Source organism: Apteryx rowi, unplaced genomic scaffold (genome assembly GCF_003343035.1).
Source record: "Apteryx rowi isolate R43461 unplaced genomic scaffold, aptRow1 scaffold_85, whole genome shotgun sequence".
Classification (NCBI taxonomy): domain Eukaryota; kingdom Metazoa; phylum Chordata; class Aves; order Apterygiformes; family Apterygidae; genus Apteryx; species Apteryx rowi.
Window position 1 is genome coordinate 2,325,426 of NW_020451149.1, and position 22,360 is coordinate 2,347,785.

Consider the following 22,360-nt stretch of genomic DNA (forward strand, 5'->3'; position numbering starts at 1 on the left):
ACCAAATGGAGTAAAAGAATTTGCATAGAGATACCGGTTTTTCTGTTGCATCTTAGGGGACACCAGCAACACCGTGTCCGCTGTTTGTTACACTGTCTCCAAATCAGCCAAGGGAAGCAGCATTTATATGCTGGAGTCTGGCTCTGACTTCAAGTCCCGGGGGATGACAGATGACAGCCGCATTGTTTTTGGACCGGGTGTCACCATGTCRACATGTGACATCACACTGATCGATGACAGCGAATATGAAGAAGAGGAGGAATTTGAGATCATACTGGCCGATGCTTCCAATAATGCCCGCATTGGAAGCCTGGCTTCAGCCAGCGTCTTCATCGGTGGTCCCAATGATGCCTCTACTGTGTTCCTGGGGAATGCTACTTTTACCGTCAGTGAGGCTGCAGGTGAAGAACAGCAGGGGCTCCCCAGGGGCTGCTGTGCAGTGTGTGGGGTGCTTATTGTGAATGCGTGTTTTCACCAGAGTGAGGCATCAGAAAGAGCGGTCTAGTGCACTGCAGCAGATCGTAAAAGATTCCTGGTGGGTTTCTATTCTTTCCTCTGCCCCTGAGGGAGGGCTGGGGGTTGTTCTCTGCAACAGTCTGTGCTCAGTGGAGGGGCAGTGATGAAGGGAGAAGGGCACACCAAAGGGAGAGGAGGTGGTTTTGTGGTGTGTGGCTGCCTTCTAATCTTGGCTCTCTTGTGTGCAATTGATGATACAGGGAACATTGAAATTCCAGTCCTCCGGCAGGGACCTGATCTCTCCATCCCCATCTCTGTGTGGTGTGCCACTCGGACATCAGACCCTCCATCTGCCAGCCCAGGAATCGACTATATCCCCAGCTCCAGGAAAATAGAGTTCAGGCCAGGCAGGACAGAAGAGGTAAGGATCCCCTTCAATCGCTGATGAGTCTGCTCAGTCTGATGGCRCTGTGTAACTCAACATTGGTTAGATGTTTGACAGCAGATCTTGAAAGACATTGTTCCTGCATCAAGAGGCTTGGACAGTGGATTTTTAAAGGATCGTATAGCAATGAATTCTTGACTTCTGGTCTGTGTTTAGGTATCTCACACCACCCATGCATTTAATGGTCTTTCTGCATTCCTAAACATGAGAGATGAGGATGGGAAGTGCTATACAAGGAGAGGGTGCATAAAGGAAGCAGAGGGTTAATGCATGATTACTGTGTGCCAGGTACTGCTGCCTGTTAACAACCTCAAAGGAGGTGAGGCACTTGGGTGGTACGTGAGAAGTGTTAATGAATCTGTCAGGCACTGATTCGCATCAGGTCGGTGCTCCAGCTGGATTCACTGAGAACATCTCTGCCAGGGTAAAGGTGGCTGCCTGTTCTCTGAAGTGATGTGCCTGATTGATCTAGAACATTGATCTAGAACATTGTTTCCAGAAGAACAGTCATTGGTTAATGAACATRGAAAAGGCCTGAATGGGATACCCCAATGTGAGTGTCAGGAATCTCCGCCTTTTCACAGAAGGATGAGAGACTGCATCTCTRAAAGTGGAATTTCTGCTTTCCTTTTAGTCCTGTACTCTGACGATCCTGGATGATGCTCAGTACCCGGTGATAGAAGGGCTGGAGACATTTGTTGTATAYCTCAGCTCACCCCATGGAGCTGAGTTGACAAAGCCTTTCCAAGCAATAGTGGCCATTAATGACATCTTCCAAGATGGTAAGCTATCCGTGGCAWCTCTCGTCCATCCTAGCCTCATCTTCAACGCTTCTGCACAGCAGGAGACTTGTCCAAGTAAAGTTACTCCTAGGTTGGATTTAACCTATGGTTTTGGGATCCTCCCGTTCCATTTGGCTACCCTGTTCTTTCTGTGCATCACTGTCCACAAGAGCATGGAGTCTTTGGAAATGCAGAATGAATTGTCCAGTAGGATTCCCTTGCTTTCAGGCAGACTTTGTCTCCTCTGCTCAGAGCTCAGTCCTCATTCATGCTGTCTGTGGGCCAAAGTCCCCCCTACTGTGTGAAAATGTTTCAGGGTATGTTTCCTTTCTCTTGTGTTTTAACCTCTCTCACATCTGCTTGCCCGAGGAAAGCACTGCCTGCATAATCTAACTCTGTAGTAGACTATAATCACTTCTGCCTTTGTATCTTCTGTTGCGGTCTGCCCTCCTTGCTGCAAACCATTTATTTTATGTCTGTTCACAGACAGCGGCATAATGCTTTGAGACCAAGCACCTATTTCAGTACTGAGTCCTCATATAATCCCTTCCTGACATGCCTCACAAACACACCATCCCTACGCTTTCAGGCCTGTCTTGTTCTCCAACACATTGGAGCAGCACCAAAATGTTAGGGAAGAAACAAGTTTCAGCAGCCTTTGGAGTAGGTGACTAAGAGGTGACTAAGAGAAATACCACGTCCTTTCTGAAGGACAGCAGGGTCTACGAGTCCTGTCATCTGTGGAGGACTAATGGGAATAAACGTCACTGGTTTGTTTAAAACCAAATCCTTTACTGAGGCACAGTGAAGCTGTCATTTCATTCTCTGGCTGTCAGACTCCATGCAGCAGTTCTCCAAGAGTTTACGTGCCTCCATTAGCTCCTGTCTCTCTCAGGGGAGCTCATTGCTGCTTGACTCTTATTGCCTCCTGCAGTACCCAATATGCAGTTCAGCAAGGATGTGTACATGGTGAAGGAAAAGGAAGGTGCCCTGCACATCCCCATCTTCCGCACAGGGGACCTGAGCTATGAGTCTTCTGTCAGGTGCTACACCCAGAGCCAGACTGCAGAGGTCATGGAGGACTTTGCAGAGAGGAGAGATGCAGAGGAGTCCCGCATCACTTTTTTGAAAGGGGAGAAGGTGAGTTGAATCAATCTTATAGGCAGAATGAAGAGCCGTGGATGGGAGAGGTTCAGATCTCCTCATTGACTCTTTGGTGTCAGAGGTGTTCTGCAGAGCTGGTTCCACAAACGCTTAAAGTCACAAATCCTCTGGTTCTGGATATATGACAGGACTCCAGAGGGAGTCTTTGTTCATGATGAGATGGTTAAAACATCAAAAGCAAATCCTCTGTGTCAGTAGGACCAAGGACTGTTGTAGCAGGGAGCTGTTGATTTGTGGAAGTAGATGTCTTCTTCACTGCTGTGTTTCATCATGTAACTGTGCTGGTTTTTCCACCCTGAAGAAACAGCCTTAAAAATAGAAGAGTGCTTCTTCCAGGGTTGACAGTACTCAGATATTAAATGCTAGATGGTGAGGAAGCAGTCTGGCCTTTCAGTGGGTTCAGGGGATTTATGAAAGTTTCCTGTTTTCTCCTCCTTGTTAGGTGAAGAACTGCACTGTTTACATCAGTGATGACTCTGCCTTTGAACCAGAAGAGCAGTTCCGGGTCTATCTTGGTAGCCCGCTTGGAAACCATTGGAGTGGAGCTAGGATTGGGAAGACAAATATGGCCACTATAACTGTCACCAATGATGAAGATGGTAAGTGAGGAGGCACAAAAAGTATGTAGGAGCTGTAGTGCAGGATGTAGTTCCAAGTAGTCAGCACAGTCTCATCAACAGTTCTGAGTTTCATTCAGTACACAAGAAATGCCTTCAGTCGCATGATCACAGCTTTGGTTTGTTGGTTTCATTCTCACAGAAATACTGGTCTGTGTGCTGGGGACCCACTGATCTATGAGCAGGACCATCATGTGGTCATCAGTGTGGGGGCTTTGTGCAGTGGTTGTGGTGTTACAGGAGGGATTAAATAACAGGGGCTTGCACGCACTCATTTGTCCCATCTCCCATTGCCCTGCAGTCACACAGGGAGCTGCTGTGCTTCCTCTGGGAGCTGTTGTATTCCCTTTGTAGTGCCACAGCCTGGAGAGATCTGTGAGGAGAAAGGGGAATGGGAGATCCCTGCAGTGTGACCAGGAATGGGAACCATGTCTCCATCACAAAGCATGGAGCAGGGACATGTGGTTCAGCAGGATGCAGGGAATGGAGGAGTCGTGTACCTTCCTCTGTAGCCCAGAGCAAGGGATGGTTTTGCCTCTCCCTTGCCTTAGTTCACATTGAAAACCTTATAGCTGCAGTTTTGGCCCTTGTTTTGAGGAGCCCCTGGCTCTGAAGAGGCGTAGATATGCTCTAAAAGGGGCTTACCCCAGGTTCTGAAGGGGAATGTACTTCATCTATAAACAGTCAGCTGTGGTGCCAACCTGGGGCTTTTTCTTCACTGCTGTTTCTTTAGCGCCCACCATTGAGTTTGAAGAAGCTTCGTATCAAGTGCGGGAACCGCCCGGCCCAGAGGGTGTTGCTGTTTTAAATATCAAGGTGGTCCGGAGAGGGGATCAGAATAGGACCTCAAAAGTCCGCTGTAGCACCCGTGATGGCTCAGCTCAGGCTGGAGTGGATTACTATCCCAAGAGTCGAGTGCTCAAATTCAGCCCAGGTAAAGGATCCTTGGAGGGGAGGTTCAAGGTGGTGGTGTGACCAGTGATGTTTTGTGCAAGTGGGAAAGGAACAATGAAGAGAAATATTCAGGAGACTTGGACAAAACCACTTTTTGCATGAGGCTTACAACATCAGCATAGGTCTAACTGCTTCTGGTGGAGTAGCTGCATTAACTATAAGAAGGTAATGCAAATCCCTTAGATGTATTTTTGATTTGAGGTTTGTTCTCGGGCTCATCACAGTCTTTGTGGAAGGAAACGCTATGCAGTTCTCCAGTGTGTTACAAGTGGGTTGCAAGACTTTTCCCCTTTCTGTGTGTTAGGCGTGTCTTTTCCCCTTTCCCCCTCGCCCTGTCTAATCATTCTCAGCTCAAACCTCCCACTGTAATGGCTTCTCTCCTGAGTGCCAGCTCCTCAGAAGAGGAGGGAATGAAAGCACCGAGACAAAAAAAAAAAAATGTACTGAGCAGGCTGTCATTGTGTAAGGAAACAGAAAGGTGGTTGAGACTRTCTGCTCACAGGGATTTATGTCCTTTGAAAAGAGTGGAAGGCCATCCCAAATCTTGCCATGTTTTCTCTTGGGTACCACACTTCATCCCTTTACAGTGCCCATGCTGGATGAGAAGGGTCCATTTCTTTTTTTTCCCTTTGGAGTGTTTTTTCTGGGTTCTTGGTAATATATTTTAGATATACTACATAAGGCCCTATCATGTGGTCATCTTTAAAGTAAGTGCAACTCCCCTGGGCTGCAGCCCTGCACTTTGCTACAGCTATAATTTTGTGATGTGAAAGGGCCGAACTATTACAAGAAGGGTGATCAGAGCAGAGGAAGAAGCACTAGTGTCTGCCAGGTGATGGTAAAGTGGTCCTCAGGGAATGTAAGGCTCATCAGAGGTTTTTCAGGATCCTGTAAGAGTGCTCAGACCATGTTGCTGAGACCAAGAAGCCCTCACCAAGCAGCTCTGCATACTGGCATAAGAGTCGGAGCAGAGATGCTCAAAGCAGGGATGGGGTGTACTTTGGACTGCAGATTTTTATTACAGACAGCTAATATGAGTCAGGCATTATTAATACTATGATAGCATCTGCTAGTAAATCTATCACCTGATCAATTGGATTAGTTGTCACAGTTGAAGTTTTATGTATAGAATAGATTCCTGTGAGGAAGGGGGGTCAATTACTAGTGGAAATGAATGGAAATAAAACCCATAATGCATACTTTATCATAATGTTTCAGTGGTCATGACCTAGACAAGCTGTTCAGTATTCTGTGGGAACTTTAGAGCAATATCTGATTCATCAATGTGATGAATTGAGTTCTTTCTGTTTCTCTTACATATACTCTCATAGGTGTGAACCACATCATCTTTAAAGTGGAGATCATGTCCAATGAAGACCGGGAGTGGCATGAGTCCTTCTCACTGGTGCTGGGTCCAGATGACCCAGTGGACGCTGTTCTTGGAGATACCAGCACTGCAATCGTGACTATTTTGGATCAGGAGGCAGCGGGGAGCCTGATTCTTCCGGCACCTCCAGTGGTAAGTTGCCTGTTGCGATGAATGTGATTTAGTCCTTTGAGTACAGACTGTGAAAACCCCAGCTGGGTTTCTGAAATAAAATTAAGAGGTGCAATAACGTGGCAGACTTGCAGTGTGTGGGAAGAAGGATTGCCTTTTGCTGCTCTTTCCCTGAACCCCCGGCGAATGCTGCTGTCTCACATCCTTRCAGGTCGTCACCCTGGCTGATTATGACCATGTGGAAGGAGCGACCAAAGAGGGTGCTAAGAAATCCCCTTCCCCAGGCTATCCACTCATCTGTGTCACTCCTTGTGACTCTCACTTCCCCAAGTACGCGGTCATGAAGGAACGCTGCAGCGAAGCTGGGATCAATCAGTCTTCAGTACAGTTCAGCTGGGAAGTAGCAACCCCCACGGATGGCAACGGGGCCAGGTCACCTTTTGAAACCATCACTGACAGCACGCCATTCACTAGCGTCAACCATAAGGTATGTGACTACATACTGGCAAGGCAAGGCTACAAGAGCACATGACACAAGTCAGCCGAGGGCTTGTGGCAACTCAGTCAGTGAGCTGTGTGATCACTCACATGTGAAATTTGGTTGCGTTACTGCAGCTGAAAAGTCACGCACTTGGAAAAGTGGTTGTGCCTAAATGAGGGCTCAGTATGCTGATGTAACCTGTATTACCAGGGTTTGGCCGAGTGATTGCCTGCTTTCTTTCCTCTCTGCTTATGGTGCAGGAGCGTCATGGCTCAAATTATGAGCCACTGTTCTTCAGGCATTTGTTTGGCCCTGTTGCTATGTGTGTGGCCTGAGACCTCTGTGTCCCTGGATGTTTCATGCCCTGCCCCACAGACAAAATTGCTCTTTTCCTCTGGGGGATTTTCCCAGGTTCTCCCAGCTGTGTGTGGTGTCTCAGCGCTCTTCAGGCATCCAGGGGTGTTTCTAGATCATGCCCACTCGTGCAAGACGGGGAATCTGAGCAATGCGTAGTGAGCGGCGCACACTTCAATTACACAGAGATTAAGACATAAAGTCTCCTTGGACTTGGGAACTGGAATGAGACRTGGGGGGCCTGTTTGGGGGATTTGTTTTTTTCTTTAGGCTTCAGAAAATTTAGTACTATTCTTCACTGAGCCTGCTGAAAACACCACTTCTGTTGACTTGGGAAGCAGCTGTGAGCACTCGGATGCTTCAGTAACTCTCTGGTGGCAGGGGACAGATAGAGCTTGGCAGGTTATGACATCTCAGGCTCCCTCTTCCCCTTCTTTCAGTATGTGGGCAGAGTTAGGCAGCTGTAAAGCACATGACATATTAGAGTGTCTTCTGCAGCATGGATGACGAGAGGCCAGTCATGCCTGTGTGCCAAAATGGCCAGGCAGGTGCCGGTGTGTGCATGCTCCTAGTCTGCACATGCAGATGCGTGCCTGTCCTCTGTGCCACATCAAAGGACCAGGGCAAGGTGGTTTTGGGACGCGGTAAGATGTTGCTACGAAGGTGCTTTTGACCCCCATGTGTGTTTTTCTCTCCTCATTGCCTGCAGGTGCTGGACAGCATTTATTTCAGCCGGCGGTTCCATGTGCGCTGTGTGGCCAAGGCTGTGGACAAGGCTGGCCATGTGGGGACCCCTCTGAGAAGCAACATAGTTACTGTAGGGACAGACAGTGCCATTTGTCACACACCAGTAGTAGCGGGAACGGCCCGAGGTTTCCAGGCACAGTCGTTCATTGCCACTCTGAAGTACTTGGACGTCAAACACAAGGAACATCCCAATAGGTGTGAGCTGGGAGCAGGGCGTGTGCGTGGTCCTCCTTGGAGCCCCTTGGGGTTACAGAGCTGGCCTGGGCCATGGGGAAAGTGCAYATCTGAAACCACGTCCCTCCGTGCAATGTGCTCTCGTGAGCAGCACAGGGTGTTCAGGGCAGCAGCGCTCGCGCTCTCTTCCTTTCACCCCGCTCTACTGCAGAGGTGCTCTTCCCCGCAGGGAATGACCTGGGAGTTGGTGGGACAGTTTGAGGAGCAGATGCATAGACAAGGAAATGCAGCTGTAACTAAATACCAGACTGCCACTACCAGGCTTACCCTGCCCCTGCACTGCTTCCGTGTGGTGTAGGGTAGTGCATGAGGCTCCTGTGCCTGCCAGGGCTGCTTTTTCTGCCCTCTCATCCACCGTTTGTTCCAGGATCCACATCTCAGTGCAAATTCCTCATCAGGATGGGATGCTGCCCCTCATCTCCACCCTGCCGCTGCACAATCTGCATTTCCTGCTCTCCGAGTCTATCTACAGGCAGCAGCATGTCTGCTCGAACCTGGTCACCATCAGAGACCTTAAAGGCATCTCAGGTAATCTTTAAAGCCAGCTTTTGCTTTCTGAATCTGGGGGTTGGGGGAAGCCAGGAAAGAAATGCAGAGAGGGCTCTTTTTTCCTCTGGGCACTTTTGATATTATGTAAAAAAATAATTCATCTTTCTCTACTAACAGCAGTGAGCAGAGTTTCCTGATAATCAGGGTAACGTGGTCCATGAATGCAGCTTGCTTCATTGGGCAGGGGCTGTTGTACTTTACACTGTTCATTTTATACCCAAGTTGTTTTGCATTTTTTAAAGTTTAACTTTAACCTTTAATGAATAGGTTTGTAAGTTAGTTACCCCATTCCTGTAATGTTTTTACCCATGAAGACTGGTATGTACTCAGTTTGACCTCTAGGATAATGGAGAGGAGCCRTTAAGCCACAGTAAAATAAAAGGCACTGACGTGATTTGAGAGTGAAAATGGGACCTCGGTACTTGGCTTCAAGCTGTTGAAAATCTGGAGTGATAAGTTTCCTGATGTCTCTTGATCCCAGAGGCAGGATTCCTGGATGAAGTGACCCAGGATAGTATTGTTCTTGGTCCTGGGTATGACCGTCCTTACCAGTTTGACCCCACGGTGAGAGAGCCAAAGACAATCCAGCTCTACAAACACCTCAACCTGAAGAGCTGCATTTGGACTTTCGATGCTTATTATGACATGACCGAGTTAATTGACATCTGCGGAGGCTCTGTAACCGCTGACTTCCAGGTGAGATGCCATGTCTGAAGCTCTTCCACCTAATCCAGGTCTTTGTCCATTCTCAGGCAAAGCTCCTCCGTGTGGTTATGAGTATTTATTAGGTGTATCTGCTGCTCTGCTCTGTACAGCGGGGGCATGTTTGTTTTTTTTTCCTCTTGGCAAAAGAAGAGCAGTACGGTACTTTGTGAAATATATCTCATTCATTTATTTTGATTGGGGTGAGTAGGTTTCATTCTCTTACTCCACAGAGTAAGAGCTTATAAATATACAGTGCATTTTTAAAAATATAATGGGGTACTGGAGCTACAAAACAGTCTCGCCTGTGCTGTATTCTTTAACAGTTTTGACTGCATTCTTAGCTGTCATAAATGAGCAAAGAACGGGGAGTAGAAGCACAATCAGTTTGTACCCCCCAGTAGTTCAGTGGAGAGAGGTCATAGGAATTTTGATGACATTTCTTAGTTTACTGACTACAAGCCAACAACGTTCTTTTGTAAAATAGTGTCTTTCCCCACTTGGTGTGTCCCACTGCCCTCTTATGGATGGATTATACAGGTACATGTCACTCGAGGGAATATCTCCCCTACGTTAGATTCTTAAAGTAAATTCCCAGTCAGAATGTTATGCCCAGCATGGTCTCTTTTAATTCCTGCCAGTATGGAATACTTTTGTAACTTTCCTTTTATAGCTCCAATTGTTYGCACAAATGCAGAGGAGCTACTTGAACCGAACGACTGCATAATTTAGCATGTGGTGGCCGGCACCAGTCAGTCTGGAATGTGTCTCTTTGGATTCTGCGAGGGGCTTGCAGAGTACAGCTGCCTTCTGGAGATAGTAAATGGTGTATATTCAGCCAGGATGCTGTGCTGTTGCAGATGCTTTTACAGGCAGTTCTGAGCAAGCCAAATTGCTTTGCTTTAATTCATGGAATTAGAAGCTTTTTTTTTTTTTTTTGGAAGTGGAACTGTGACCGCAGCTCCTTTTTTGGGGGGGTATTAATAACAACAACATACTGTAGCATTAAGAGAGATGCACTTAAACTTATTTAAACTGCATGTTTGTCCAAAGTACCTACGTAAAAAGGTAAAGTTCACACAGTTGTCTCTGACTTGTTGTAGGGATTTTGTAGCCTATGAGGAGCACTCTGTATTTGCATACMTTTTTTTCCCAACAGTTTTTCATGATTATTTTTCAAATGGCAGTCCAGCATAGCTTTTTTGGAAATGAGCTAATTGTTTTTAGTRTGAATTCCAGCATTGCAGTGAGTTTGGAAAATGTGTATGCCTCTGATTACCCACAGAGAGACTGTCTTCATTTATGCCTGTTGCATGTATTCAAATCCATGTATTAGTGGGTCTAGAATGATGCATGCACTTTTAGCTGATTCTGGACTGTAGCTTAGATTTCTTCCCTCTTTGGAGAAGTCTCCGGAAGGTTTCCACAATCAGAAGGGCTGATTTAACTCTGGGTCCACACTGGGAGCAGTGAACCAACTCTCCTTGACTGCAGGCAGATCAGGGCTTTGTTGAGCCCTTTCCAAAATTCTGCTCTTCGCTAGTCAGGGACATTGCCTTATTTGTTTTCTCATTCAGACAATACAAACAAGAAGCCCAGAGCTCATTCATCGTTTTAAACCTTTACGTCTCTTCTTTATGTTGTGTGATGTAAGAGAGTGTGCCGGCAGCAGCGTTCCCCACCCTGGGCACACCAGCGCTGCAGAGCTCGGTCCAACACAGAGGTGTTCACCCTAGCTAGCGCAGCTACACTGCCCCACAGGAGTCCCTGTCTCGCCCCGCTGCGCTGCAGCATGGACACAGACCCTTGATTCTTGCAGTGAGTAGTTTGGGGACTGAGGGGGAAGGACTTGCCTCCAGTTGCATACATGGGCTTGCACATGCCTCCATGCTGTGAACTGGAGAAGAGAAAAAAACCTTCCTGAGCAGCTATCCCAGAATGGCAAAGTGTTAAATGCTTTCAAACTTGCTGCTTTTATCCTCAGTTACTCTTCAATGTGCAGCACGCGTGCATGTGTGTGCAAACAAGTAAGCTAATATACATAATGGTACCCACAGGGATCAGAAGAAAGGAGACTTCTCTTGCAGCTTCTCAGTTTTTTCCCATTCACAGAGCAGAAGCTGACCACAGTGGGTGCTGTGAGTGTGAGCCAGTGTCCCTCCCCTAGCCGGTGCATAACCACCTTTGGGATTTTTATTGGCAGGTACGGGACTCTGCTCAGTCCTTCTTAACAGTCCACGTCCCACTCTATGTGTCCTACATTTATGTGACGGCACCGAGAGGCTGGGCATCTCTGGAGCATCACACCGAGATGGAGTTCTCCTTTTTCTATGATACTGTTCTCTGGAGAACAGGTAGGTCTGAGGCATTTGAGGGGGGCTGGGGAAATTGTTTTGTTCTTGGTTCTTCTTCTTTCTTAGCTGCTGTCCTGCCACCGCAGTCCCGAGTATGGGTAGCGCTCGCTGAGGTAAATAGGCATGCAGGCTGAATTCAGATATGCCAGCGTTCAGGACTGCTTAGCAAGGGAGCTGTCGTTTCCCCTTAGCCTCCCTCTGTTAATTGAAACAGTTGTCACTGAGCCCTAGAAAGTGTGGCAGGAAAAGGCCTGTGTTGTCACCTAACTCGCCACCACCAGGCAGAGGCTGCTTGCTATGGCACATGTGAAGTTTTTTCTCCATCACTTTCCAGTGATTTCTGTGTGGGAGCTGCGGTCACGTTCCTCAGCCTCCTGACTTTCATCGGGAGACTTCCTTCCCATAGTTACCCTTGTCTGTTAAAACTGTGGTACTCCCAGCGGTGAACCCTGTGTGGCTCCTCTCCTCTGCTGGTAGTGACATCCAAGAACTAACATCAGTGCAGATGTCTGTGGTTTATCCTGTGCCTGTGAGTCTTCTGTTTCCAGCTGGGTTATTTATTTTTCCCCACAATATTTGGAGGCTGTGTGTGCTGTGAACCCACAACCGCAGCCTGGAGCAGTATTGCTGCTCATGTTGATGACAGGCTGCGAGGAAGGGACCCTCCCTCGCCTTGAATTTTTTTCTGGCAGTGGTGATACTGAGTGTTTTGGAGGAGGGACTCGCAGAGCTTTGTATTAGGAGGGACACTGGGGAATTAAGGCCAGGAATGCACAGAAGCAATCATCTAGAACAGTTACCTTGATGCGTAGCTGGTGTAAAACGTGTTATATTCACAGAGTAGTCAGAAGGGGAACTCAGTGCATTTACTTCCTTTATGCTCGAGTAGGACTTAGGCAGCATATGTGGATAATGGAGGAAATCTATGACTGATTCACTGGAGGATGATCCCAATTGAACTGTGCCTTTCTGGACCTCCCCCAAACACATCTGGGGCTACATGGGGCTGACAGAGCTCGCTTTAGGGCCCACTGTTCTACGCAGCCTCCAGTGACTTTGTTCTTGCTGCACGTGCAGGAATTCAGACAGACAGCGTGCTCTCAGCCCGGCTGCAGATCATCAGGATCTATATCCGCAAGGATGGCCGCCTGGTGATTGAGTTCAAGACACAGGCCAAGTTTAGAGGTAAGAGTATTAGTCCTGATGGAGAAAGGGAGCACCATACACATATGGATCTGTTCTGAAAACAGAGGTAGGAAAACAAGCTATGGCTAAGGACAGGATTCATATTCAAAGGAGGTATTTCAGCCCAAGAGCCAATTTGCTCTTTGGTACTTTTTTTCTTTTAATTTTCTGTATGTCATTTCCCTGTGCCTTGCCTGCACGGAGAAGAACTTGAGGTCTTCTGCTTGTCCCGGGCTGGCTGCAGGCTGAACTCAAAGAGAAGCCATTTAGAAACCTGCTACTTCATTAGAATAGTCCTTCTGAACTATCACACGGAAGGTTTTGGAAGTTCCTCTTGGAAATATTGTCTGTTTGTGCAGGCAGAACAAGCTTCAGGTTCAGCACCTTGTTGCCAAATCTGCTTAAGGGTCTTAATAAGCAGACCTCACAGCTGGCTGCCAGACTCGCTAGGCAGGTAGCTAGATTTATGTCTAGTAATGCTAGCTTTGTACTTTGAGTTAATATTGGTTATTCTGTCACATAACATTAGTCTTAAATCAGTCATCTGTTATAAAAGTATCAAACACACAGGGTTGCTCACTGTGAACTTCCCAGGTATTTTGAAGATCAGAATCAGACTTCAGTAACACAAGGACACCCAATGTTCAAATATCTTTATCGCTTGGCTTGCTGTCATTGCAAACCTAACCCATATATATGCTCCACGGCTAATTGCTCTGGTTATGCAATTAAGAACTTTCTTACATTAAAATGAAGGAGTATATGCAAATTTCATTTTAATCAAGCCTCCTAACATCCTTATGCCTAATATAACAACTTAGTCAGCTGTTTAGCTAGGCCTCTTAGAAGCCCTGGCTGGTCTGGGTTTAATAATTTCCGTTATCCACTAGATTAAAAGCCTTAATCTAACAACAAGTACCTCATGTATTGACTGACTTCATCATCATCTCTTGTCCCTGTCGAGGGCAGGTCAGCTCCATGCCCTTTGCTGCTGTCTCACATGCATGTGCCACAACTCCTGCTTTAAATAGGAAATTGGAGCAGCATAGCATCATATCTGGGAAAGGGGGGACAGAGGCATCCRCTGCCAGTTCTGGAACAGCTGGTATTTGGGCAGCAGCAGGCTGCAGAAGCACTAGAGTTTGTCTTGATCAGCAGTGTGTTTGAGATCTGCCCCTAGCTTGCTCCAGCCAACCTGCTACTACCAGTAGCAAAAGTTGCTTCTGGACATGAGGCAGCAATAGCGGCTCCGCTGTGCTGGCTCTCCTGTCTCTCTTAATGTGAGAGCTGGAGTCCCCCTGCGCGAGGTGTGCAGCATGGGGGCTCCCAGCCCTCTGCCTTACCTGACACCTACAGGGGAGAGGTGCAGAGCAGCGCCAGTGGCAAATCCCTAAGGTATCCCTTGTCCTCCCCGCAGGGCTTTTTGTAATGGAGCACCACAGCCTGCCAGATGTGAAGTCTTTTCTAAGGACGCCAGAGCACCTGGGAGGGATTGAGTTTGACCTGCAGCTGCTGTGGAGCGCTCAGACATTCGACTCACCCTACCAGCTCTGGAGAGCCACCAGCTCCTATAACAGGTGAGGACAGCGGGTTCAGATGCCTGCAGCAGCTTCCTGCAGCAGATGGTCTTCGGAAGCGGTGAATGCTTGGGGAAGTAACAGCAGCGGCACAGCAGGAACGGTTCATACTGACACACCACTCCTCTGCTCACCATCGTAGCTGTAGCTGCTTGTGTAATTGTCACCAGCGTGAGATGCGTGTGTGTGGCTCTACTAAACTGTACCTGGTGGCATTCGATCTCTGTTCCCCCTGCCCTTCGGTGGCTGAGTTTAGCCTTGCTTGGCCTGACGGCCTCTTTGTGCTCTTCCTCAGGCAGACTCCAGTTTGTAAGCCCTTAGCAAGGTGTTCTTTTCCTCCTCCTTGTCGGTGTTCACCCCTGAGGGAGCTCGGACGAGAGTTGCGCTGGGGAGGGGGCCCGTTGTATTTCCGCGCGGTGCTGACAGCACAGCTGCTCATGGAGTCAGCTCCTGGCAGGCCGAGTAAAGCTGTTCAACTCTGGCACTGCGTTAATAAACTGTGGATCCCTCCCACTAGCTCCTCGCAGCAGTGACCGTCCTGGAGACCCTGGGAAATGGATTCGGTGGCTTCAAGTCCAGGCTGGAGAGAGCAATCCCTGTTGCCCTTTCGGCAGCCACAGAGGCAGCAATAGCGTGGAATGGTCACGAGCCGGCCTTACTCGAGGGTTCAGAGCTAGAGCACGCAGGTAGTGACTGGCAGTGCTGAGACCCCTGCTCTGTCTGTTGTAGAAATAGAAAAAGAATCAGTCCATCTTGTAAACGCATTTTCTAGGAATTACGCCAGTGTCTAGGTAGACACCAGTGGTGACAGTGTCCCAGGCTGTTGTGCAGTCTGCAGGTTAAAGCAGGATTTCCTGTTCGTGACTGACTTAATCATTAGTGCTGTGCTCAAGGGAAGTAGGTATGTTAAAATCTAGAGAGATTTACCTTTAAAAAAATTTTTTTTTAATTATTTCTGTCTATTTTCTTTTTCTGTGTATGCTCCTGTACAAAAAGAGGGCCAGATTAAGCACTGTAGGCCAAATTCAACCATTCTGCGACTGCTAGGGCAAATGGAGGTTTCTGGGTGTGGGTTAGGTCCTGCTCTGAACTTTGTCTCCCTTGCTTGCACTAATTAGAAAATGGTGGATTTTAGGCAAGCACTTCAGCTGGGTGAACAACTTGGAGTTGATTTGATGACTGCAGTGTCTCCCCTCTCTTTCCAGGAAGGACTACTCTGGAGAGTACACAATCTTCCTAATCCCCTGTACCGTACAGCCCACGCAGCCCTGGATCAAGCCTGGAGACAAGCCCCTGGCCTGCACAGCTCATGCCCCTGAACGGTAAGGAGTTGCGCTCAGCCCGTCGGCAGAACGGTTTTAGCTGGCTTGGGCTGTTTGCGTAGTCCCAGCAGGCATGTGGCAATGCTACAACAGCCAAAAGGGAAGGGACGAGCCTCCTCTTTGACTCAGGCATCCCCCTGTGACCAAGACTGTCCCTTGTCAAGGCAGTAAAAGATTGTCCCCAGACACGAAGGAAAGCAAACCCGTCATCAGCTGGCTTCGACCGGCTGCGCCGGGCCCTGTGTCATTATTGGAAAGCTGGGCAGGGTGAGGGCAACCAGTCAGCTTGGGTTGAACACTACTGTAGTGTGGGCTGCTGGCCTGCAAATGATAAAGCAGGAGGGAGGAAAGGTAAAGTGACTATATAGGTCACCAGCGTGTAACTTCAGAACAGCCCAGACTAAATCTCTCCTTTTTCCCTTCCTGTCCCAATTTTAGATTTTTGATCCCGATTGCGTTCCAGCAGACAAACCGCCCAGTTCCTGTTGTCTACTCCCTAAACACAGAGTTTCAACTCTGTAACAATGAGAAAGTGTTTTTGATGGATCCCACCAAATCTGAAATGTCCCTGGCAGAAATGGATTACAAAGGGGCTTTTTCAAAAGGTAGGATTTTTCTCTTTCCTGTACCACTTGTATCTAATGCTTCTGTCTTCATCACTTCTGCTTCTGTGAAAGAGAATGGTAAAACCCAGATTTGGTTTTGCCTCTTTTGCAGCAGCAAATGGCATTTTAAGCATGTTGCAGATCTGTAATAGCATGACCAGAAGACAAGACAAGAATGTGCTTATGGCATGATATTCTGTCATCTGCACATGCAAATCAAAACCCATCGAAAACCAGATCCATTTCTAGTTGATGCGTTTGGCTCTGGGAATGGTTCTCTTGCTGAATTTATCTCATCTCCTCCCTGCTATCCTTCAGAGAATTTAACCTGACTGTTCTTCTCCCAACCTCCTCAGGTCAAATCCTGTATGGCCGCGTGCTCTGGAACCCTGAACAAAACCTAAATGCTGCTTACAAGCTACAGCTGGAAAAAGTCTACCTCTGTACTGGCAAGGATGGCTATGTGCCTTTCTTTGACCCAACGGGAACTGTCTATAACGAAGGACCCCAGTATGGCTGTATTCAACCCAACAAGCACCTCAAGCACAGATTTCTCCTCTTAGTAAGTTTTGCGCTATGGACAAAACCATGTCCAGCATTATGTGTGATCATGTCTGGAGAAGTCTGGTGATGTCTCTTGTACCCTGTATGAGACCTGTGTTTCCTTGTCACCTTCAAAAGCTTTCAAAGGAGGAAACTCTGAAGGACTAAATCCCTGTCACAGTAGTGTAGAACAGATCTGGGGACTAAATGACCTTCCAGCTTGTGGAGAGGGACTGCACATCAGGGAGCCAGTGCAGAGAGCACTGTCTAAAGAGGGAAAATGAAGTGTGTTTAGCAAAAACACTGACTAAGGCTTCTCATTTTGAAAGGGCGAAGCGTTGCTTTGCTGAGCCTAGACAAAAGACATGCTAGCTGGCCATGAGAGAAGGTGAGCGTCCCAGCAACTAGCAGGGCACTGGGTCTGCCTCATCTGGACAGGACCTGATTGCTTGCATCTTGCTAGGCCTAATCTGGGGATGAAAAAACCCCAAACTGCAAGATCAGATTCAACATATTACACCAGTGTTAGCTTCCTCCTCCTCCTCCTCTTTTCAGAAGTACTTAGTGCCCAGACTGCTCATGTGATATTTAGCTCCTATTAGCTATTTTAGTCTGCAATTTTAGCTATTTTAGCCTTTATTTTTTCTCACTAGCCTGACTGTCTGAAAGTACTCAGCACTGCTGCTTTTCTGTTTGACTTCCCCAGAGACCCCCAAACTGCACAACATCCTGCAGAGTCTCCGGGCAGACCCTGCAACCCCTCACAGCCACCAGCTCCTTTGCACGGCCACGGGAAGCCAGAGCCCCAGAAAAGCGTGTTGCCTGTGCTAGACATGTCCCTCATCTGTGAGCTGTCCTCACGGAAATATCTGCTTGCAGAACTGGCATCTGCTTCTGCTTTGTTTTTGTTTTTTCCCTAGTACAAGCAGAGTCTGACTGCAGAGGGATGAGAGATGAAATGTGGTGGCTTTTTGTAGTACTTGTCAGACAGGTCTGAACTGTGAAGACCAGATCAGTTTTTCCTTGGTCTTTACCCATGTGTATTTCTTAGTCTAAAGGATAAAGAGATGAGGAGAAAAAAAGTGATGTAGCAAACTTCTAAAAATTCCCTTGATTTCTGTTTATACCATGACTTGGGAATGACAGGACTGGCAGCATATAAAGGGAGATTTATTTATCACTTACCCAGAAATTCTTCTTCATTGTATAAAGCTGTGATTAGCTCCCAAGACGCTTTTAGCTCTAATTACATGCTTTTAAATTAACATTTGCCAGTGTCCTCACTGGCAGCCACATTACCACTTCCAGTACAAGGGTAATGTTAATGTTTTGGTCCCATTTGGCTTGCACAGATGAGCAAGCTGGTTAAACTCTTCTCCTCATGTTCAGTTCAACAAGCCTAGTATTGAAATGGTAAGTGCTAAATCAGTGTGAAGGGATTACAAATCATATAGGTTATAAATATTTTCTGTGCTGTAACCCACACGTTTAAACAAATGTATGTGTCCACATTGTGTGTGGGGGGGGGAAATAGATGTAAATGAGGCCCTTCTATAGCACCTTGTGCAACCATTTGCAAAGGCTGGGCAGTTGGATTGGGTTTTTGCAGTAGTGTGTAGTATTTGGAGAGCTGGCTTCTGGCTTCCCTTTGGAAAGATGTGCAGAAATGCCAGGCTTAGCCTGAAAATTCCTGAAAATGGGTTAAAATTTATCTGGAAAACAGAGGAAGCAGTTTTAAGACTAGGGAGGGTTTGTCCCCATTTGGATTAGCATCAGCAAGGGTTTCTGGGAGGGAGAGGACGTCTTTTAAGGGTGTATTTGGCTTGAGGGGTGCTCTGCTTTGTACTGTCACTAACGCCGCCCTTGAAGGTCTGCTTGTTATGTACATGTTGCTGGTAGTGTGCGTTCCTGCTCTTCAAGCTTCCCTGCCTTCCAGGACCGAAACCAACCAGAAGTAACTGATAAGTATTTCCACGATGTCCCTTTTGATGCCCACTTTGCTTCTGAATTATCTGAGTTTCATTCGGTGAGCAGCATGCCTGGAGTCGATGGATTTACTCTCAAGGTGGATGCTCTCTACAAGGTACATGGCAAGGGATGTCAGTAGCCAAAAATTAACTTCTCTGCCCGGGTTGTCCCAGATGCTCTGTGAATTATAGGCTCCGGGCCTGACATTGCCTAGAAAAAACAAATTCATGCTAAGGTAGATCCTGCAGTCTTCTGCAATTTAATGGCAACCCTCAAATAGCCTTTCTGATGGCGAGGTGGGACACGCTAGCACTCATCTCCGCACCCACGACATGATCCCTGTGAAGCTAGGTGGACTCCCATACACATGGTCACCTGCATTTGGGGACCATTTTGTGGAAGATCTCTGCTTGACTTGCCTCAGTATTAATGCAATGTGAGAAATTGGAGCTTCTGTTCAGCACCTGGGGGCATAAACTGTGCAGAGTTTCCCCCAGTTCACTGAAGGTAACAGGAGCTCAGAGCTCTCCRCTCCTCTTCCCAGTTACGGGGGCAGGCAACTTCTGATTGCGACTCCTGTCGGTACAGAGGTGCTGGCCAGTACAAGACGTGGAGGAGCCAGGCTAGATCATAGCAGAGACCACCCTCACAGRAGCAACATAAAGGAAGTGCAAGATTAAGGGCAGAATTGTATATGCTGATTTCTGGGCTTTTTTGCCCCTCCTCAAAGAGGCCCTCTGTAATCCAGTGAACTCTGCTTGCCTGTGTGGCTTCTTGGCATTCTTGATGTTGTACCATAAATTAACAGGGGAGCCAGTTAAGAAGCAAACACTCCAGTACRGAATATGGAGATGAAGAATTGCTCTGTTTTTTAAGCTCTTTTAAAAAAGTAATTTCTCAAAGCATGCAGAAAAGCAGCTCTTTAAAAACAGGTTATTAATGTTTCTGAATTATTTATTACAGTTGCCAAAGATAGGAAGAGTGAACACCAAACTGGGCGATAAATATTATTGCAGGTGTTCCAGAAGCCTTGTTAGCATTTTTGTCAATATCTGCACAAGTCAAAAAGCTGGTCAAAAAAATGCAACCAGCTCTACCTTTACCTAAAAAAAACCCTGCTTTATCTAAAAATTGTCAGTAAAATTTCCTGTGTGCATGTGTTCCCTTTCTTAAAGGTGGAAGCTGGGCATCAGTGGTACCTTCAAGTCATCTATGTAATTGGCCCAGAGAGTATTGCAGGGCCTCGTGTTCAGCGATCTCTCACTCACCGCTGGAAGCGTGGCCGTAGGGACTTGGTTGACAGCAATGGAAGGCTGATGCTGGACGACTCCTTGGTCTATGACAATGAAGGCGACCAGATCAAGAATGGCACCAACATGAAATCGTTGCTCTTGGAGATGGAGGAAGCAGCTGTTGCAGCCTCCTTATTGCAGACAGGCACTTCCCTCGGGAGCGCATTCGCTGCCATCATGCTGCTGCTGCTGGTGCTTTTGGGAGTTTGCTTCATTACCAGGAAGTGTCGAAAACTGCAGAGGAGGAAGGAGGCTGCCAGAGCCATGGCGGAGGAGCATCCCCTGAACACCAARGTGGAGCTGCCCAAGGGAGCGGAGAAGGCTGTGAACAGCCAGTACTGCACTGTGAGGAATATTAATATCCTGAGGGAAACTGGGGGTGCCTCCAAGGTGAAAGGTGGGAAGGTGAAGCAGGTGAACTTAGAAGTCAAAGTCCACAGCAATGTGCTTGATGGAGCAGAAGTTGAATGAGGTGCACGCTTTTGTTTTGTAAAAGCTTTTATAAATTTCAAAAAAAGAAAAAAAGAAGAGAAAAGATAAGAAAAACTATGCTGGTGTTTTTATACACTTCTGAGAAAAATGGCTGGCTCTTGCTTTGAGTGATGAGCAGCAGTGCAGGATCTCAAACCTCTGCTCAGGACTGAGCTCCCTCMTTGCCCACAACTGTTGGAGCCAGGCAGGGCAGACGATGCCGAATTCTCCATGTGCATCTCTACCATGCTCCTTTACTTCCTGCTTTGCCACTTCCATAACTATGTCCCCAGGAGCCAAACACCTCCCTCCGGAGCAGGGCAGCTTGGGCAGAGCAGGTTTGGGCTGCTCACTGCATTTGCGCCAGGAGAGCGATGCTGCAGCCTTGTGTCAGGCTCGGTGCTGTTGCTCGGGGCTCAACGCAGGAGCTCGACCTGCTGTTTCCCGGGCTGAGCCATTTYCCTGGTTTTGCCGCTCCCTTCCCTGCCTTGGGAGAGAGTTTGTGTGGAGCCAGTCTGGGCGTTAGTGCTGGTGTCTGAGCAGGGCGAATCGCTGCAGAGAAAGAAATCCCCTGTGTGAGGGAGAACGAGGGTTGTCAAGGGGCATCGTTCAACCCTGCCGGGAGCAGACTCGAGGGAAAACTTGCTGCAGCCTCGTGGCTGTCACGCTGCCCTTGGCTCCTGGCCCCACCGCAGAGCCGTCCCTGCCCCAGGGGGCTCTGAGCGCAGCAGCGTCCCCAGGTTCCCGGCTGCAGCGGGCACGCGCTGCTCTGTGCTGTCTCCCCATGCTGCGGGATGGCTCCATGTCCGCCGGGAGAGCAGCTGGGACTCGTGTCCCCCAGCCCAGCCTGGGAGTTGCTGTCCCACCTCTGAGAACAGAAAGCAAGAGGGAAAACCAGCGCATCCTTGCTGAATGTCCAGGGTGAGTTTGGGTGGTTTTCAATTTTCTGTGAGGAGGAAGATGATGCAGTTGGGCAGCCACAACCCCGGTGCTCAGGAATTTGGGTTTGTTCTGTGCAGGCTCCSCTAAGAAACGGCCTGGCCCCTCGCTCTGCCCAGCTCTGCGTGCTGGGGTCCCTGGGCTGGCGGAGGGGCTGTGAGCCCCACAGGGGACAGGCTGCCGTTCTGCTGCGGTGGCTCACGGCGGGGTCGCATGGGGACATGACGCATCTCAGCGTCGCGGCTGTGAGTCCCTGCCAGCGTTGGTGTCATGTCTGGCCTCGCCGTAGAGTGCAAAGGGACCGTTTGTACCATGTGTGACTGGGACGGCCTTTCCCTGTGCATCCCTGTCTGTGTTTTTCCTGATGTGGCACATCATGGATTTGTCCCCTTTGGTCTCCTTTTCTGGCAGCTCAGGAACTGGTGCTACTTTTACATATGTAACTTCAAAAAACAGAAAACAGCTGTGAGGGATTTGTTAATGTCTCTTATATTGGATATATGCACTTGGCACTGTTTTTTTTCCTCCTTTTCTTGTTTCGCTGACTTACTGGTAGTGGGACGATGCCAGTTACTCTGTACTCAGCAGCCGGTGCCGGGGGGGGGGCTGCTCCAGGGATGCTGGCGCAGCAGGGCCTTGCTCAGGGCGAAGGGGAACGCGGGGGGCTCCTTCGCCCCCTGTGCCGGGGCTGGAGCGCGGGTGCCGGTTTGCACCGAGGGGGCCCCGGGCTGGGGCTGCGCCTGGAGCTCTTGGGAGCTCTGCCTGTGTTGAGACTTGCAAACAAATACACTGTGTTCATAGCACTGCGTTTCCTGTGACTTGCTTGTTCCAGGGCATCGTGTTGTGCTTCTAGCAGTGCGCGTCCGGGCCGTGGGSTCCCCGGGTGCCCGCGCTGCTCGGTGTCCGGGCCGGGGGGAGGCCGCGGGCTGGGGAGGCTGTGGCAGCTCCGTACCCTGGTGCTGCCTGGCAGTGCCGAGGGGAGCTGACCGGGGGCCCCGCTGAGGCCTGGCGCACTCGCCACAGGGCGACCGCAGCGCCTCGGGCCGGGCCGGCTCCGGGCGGCTCCGTCCATTCCGTCCGGCAGCTCGGGGCTGCCCGGGGCGCCGGCACCGGCCGCGGCC

At 48.7% G+C, this 22,360-nt stretch overlaps 1 protein-coding gene across 1 annotated transcript in view; it reads left to right on the forward strand.

Annotated features, from left to right (window-relative positions):
* Positions 1-21,839, forward strand: part of FRAS1 (Fraser extracellular matrix complex subunit 1) — a 115,490-nt gene extending 93,651 nt beyond the window's left edge. The window contains exons 54-72 of the mRNA XM_026090116.1: positions 57-401; positions 717-877; positions 1,536-1,683; positions 2,618-2,823; positions 3,290-3,446; positions 4,198-4,398; positions 5,750-5,937; positions 6,128-6,403; positions 7,461-7,693; positions 8,100-8,260; positions 8,763-8,977; positions 11,187-11,337; positions 12,415-12,522; positions 13,940-14,099; positions 15,305-15,421; positions 15,860-16,026; positions 16,383-16,588; positions 18,506-18,652; positions 19,713-21,839. Of these exons, the coding sequence (XP_025945901.1) occupies positions 57-401; positions 717-877; positions 1,536-1,683; positions 2,618-2,823; positions 3,290-3,446; positions 4,198-4,398; positions 5,750-5,937; positions 6,128-6,403; positions 7,461-7,693; positions 8,100-8,260; positions 8,763-8,977; positions 11,187-11,337; positions 12,415-12,522; positions 13,940-14,099; positions 15,305-15,421; positions 15,860-16,026; positions 16,383-16,588; positions 18,506-18,652; positions 19,713-20,300 (3,935 nt within the window). The 3' untranslated portion in view covers positions 20,301-21,839. The remainder of the gene's footprint in view (positions 1-56; positions 402-716; positions 878-1,535; positions 1,684-2,617; positions 2,824-3,289; positions 3,447-4,197; positions 4,399-5,749; positions 5,938-6,127; positions 6,404-7,460; positions 7,694-8,099; positions 8,261-8,762; positions 8,978-11,186; positions 11,338-12,414; positions 12,523-13,939; positions 14,100-15,304; positions 15,422-15,859; positions 16,027-16,382; positions 16,589-18,505; positions 18,653-19,712) is intronic.
* Positions 21,840-22,360: the final 521 nt, after the last annotated feature.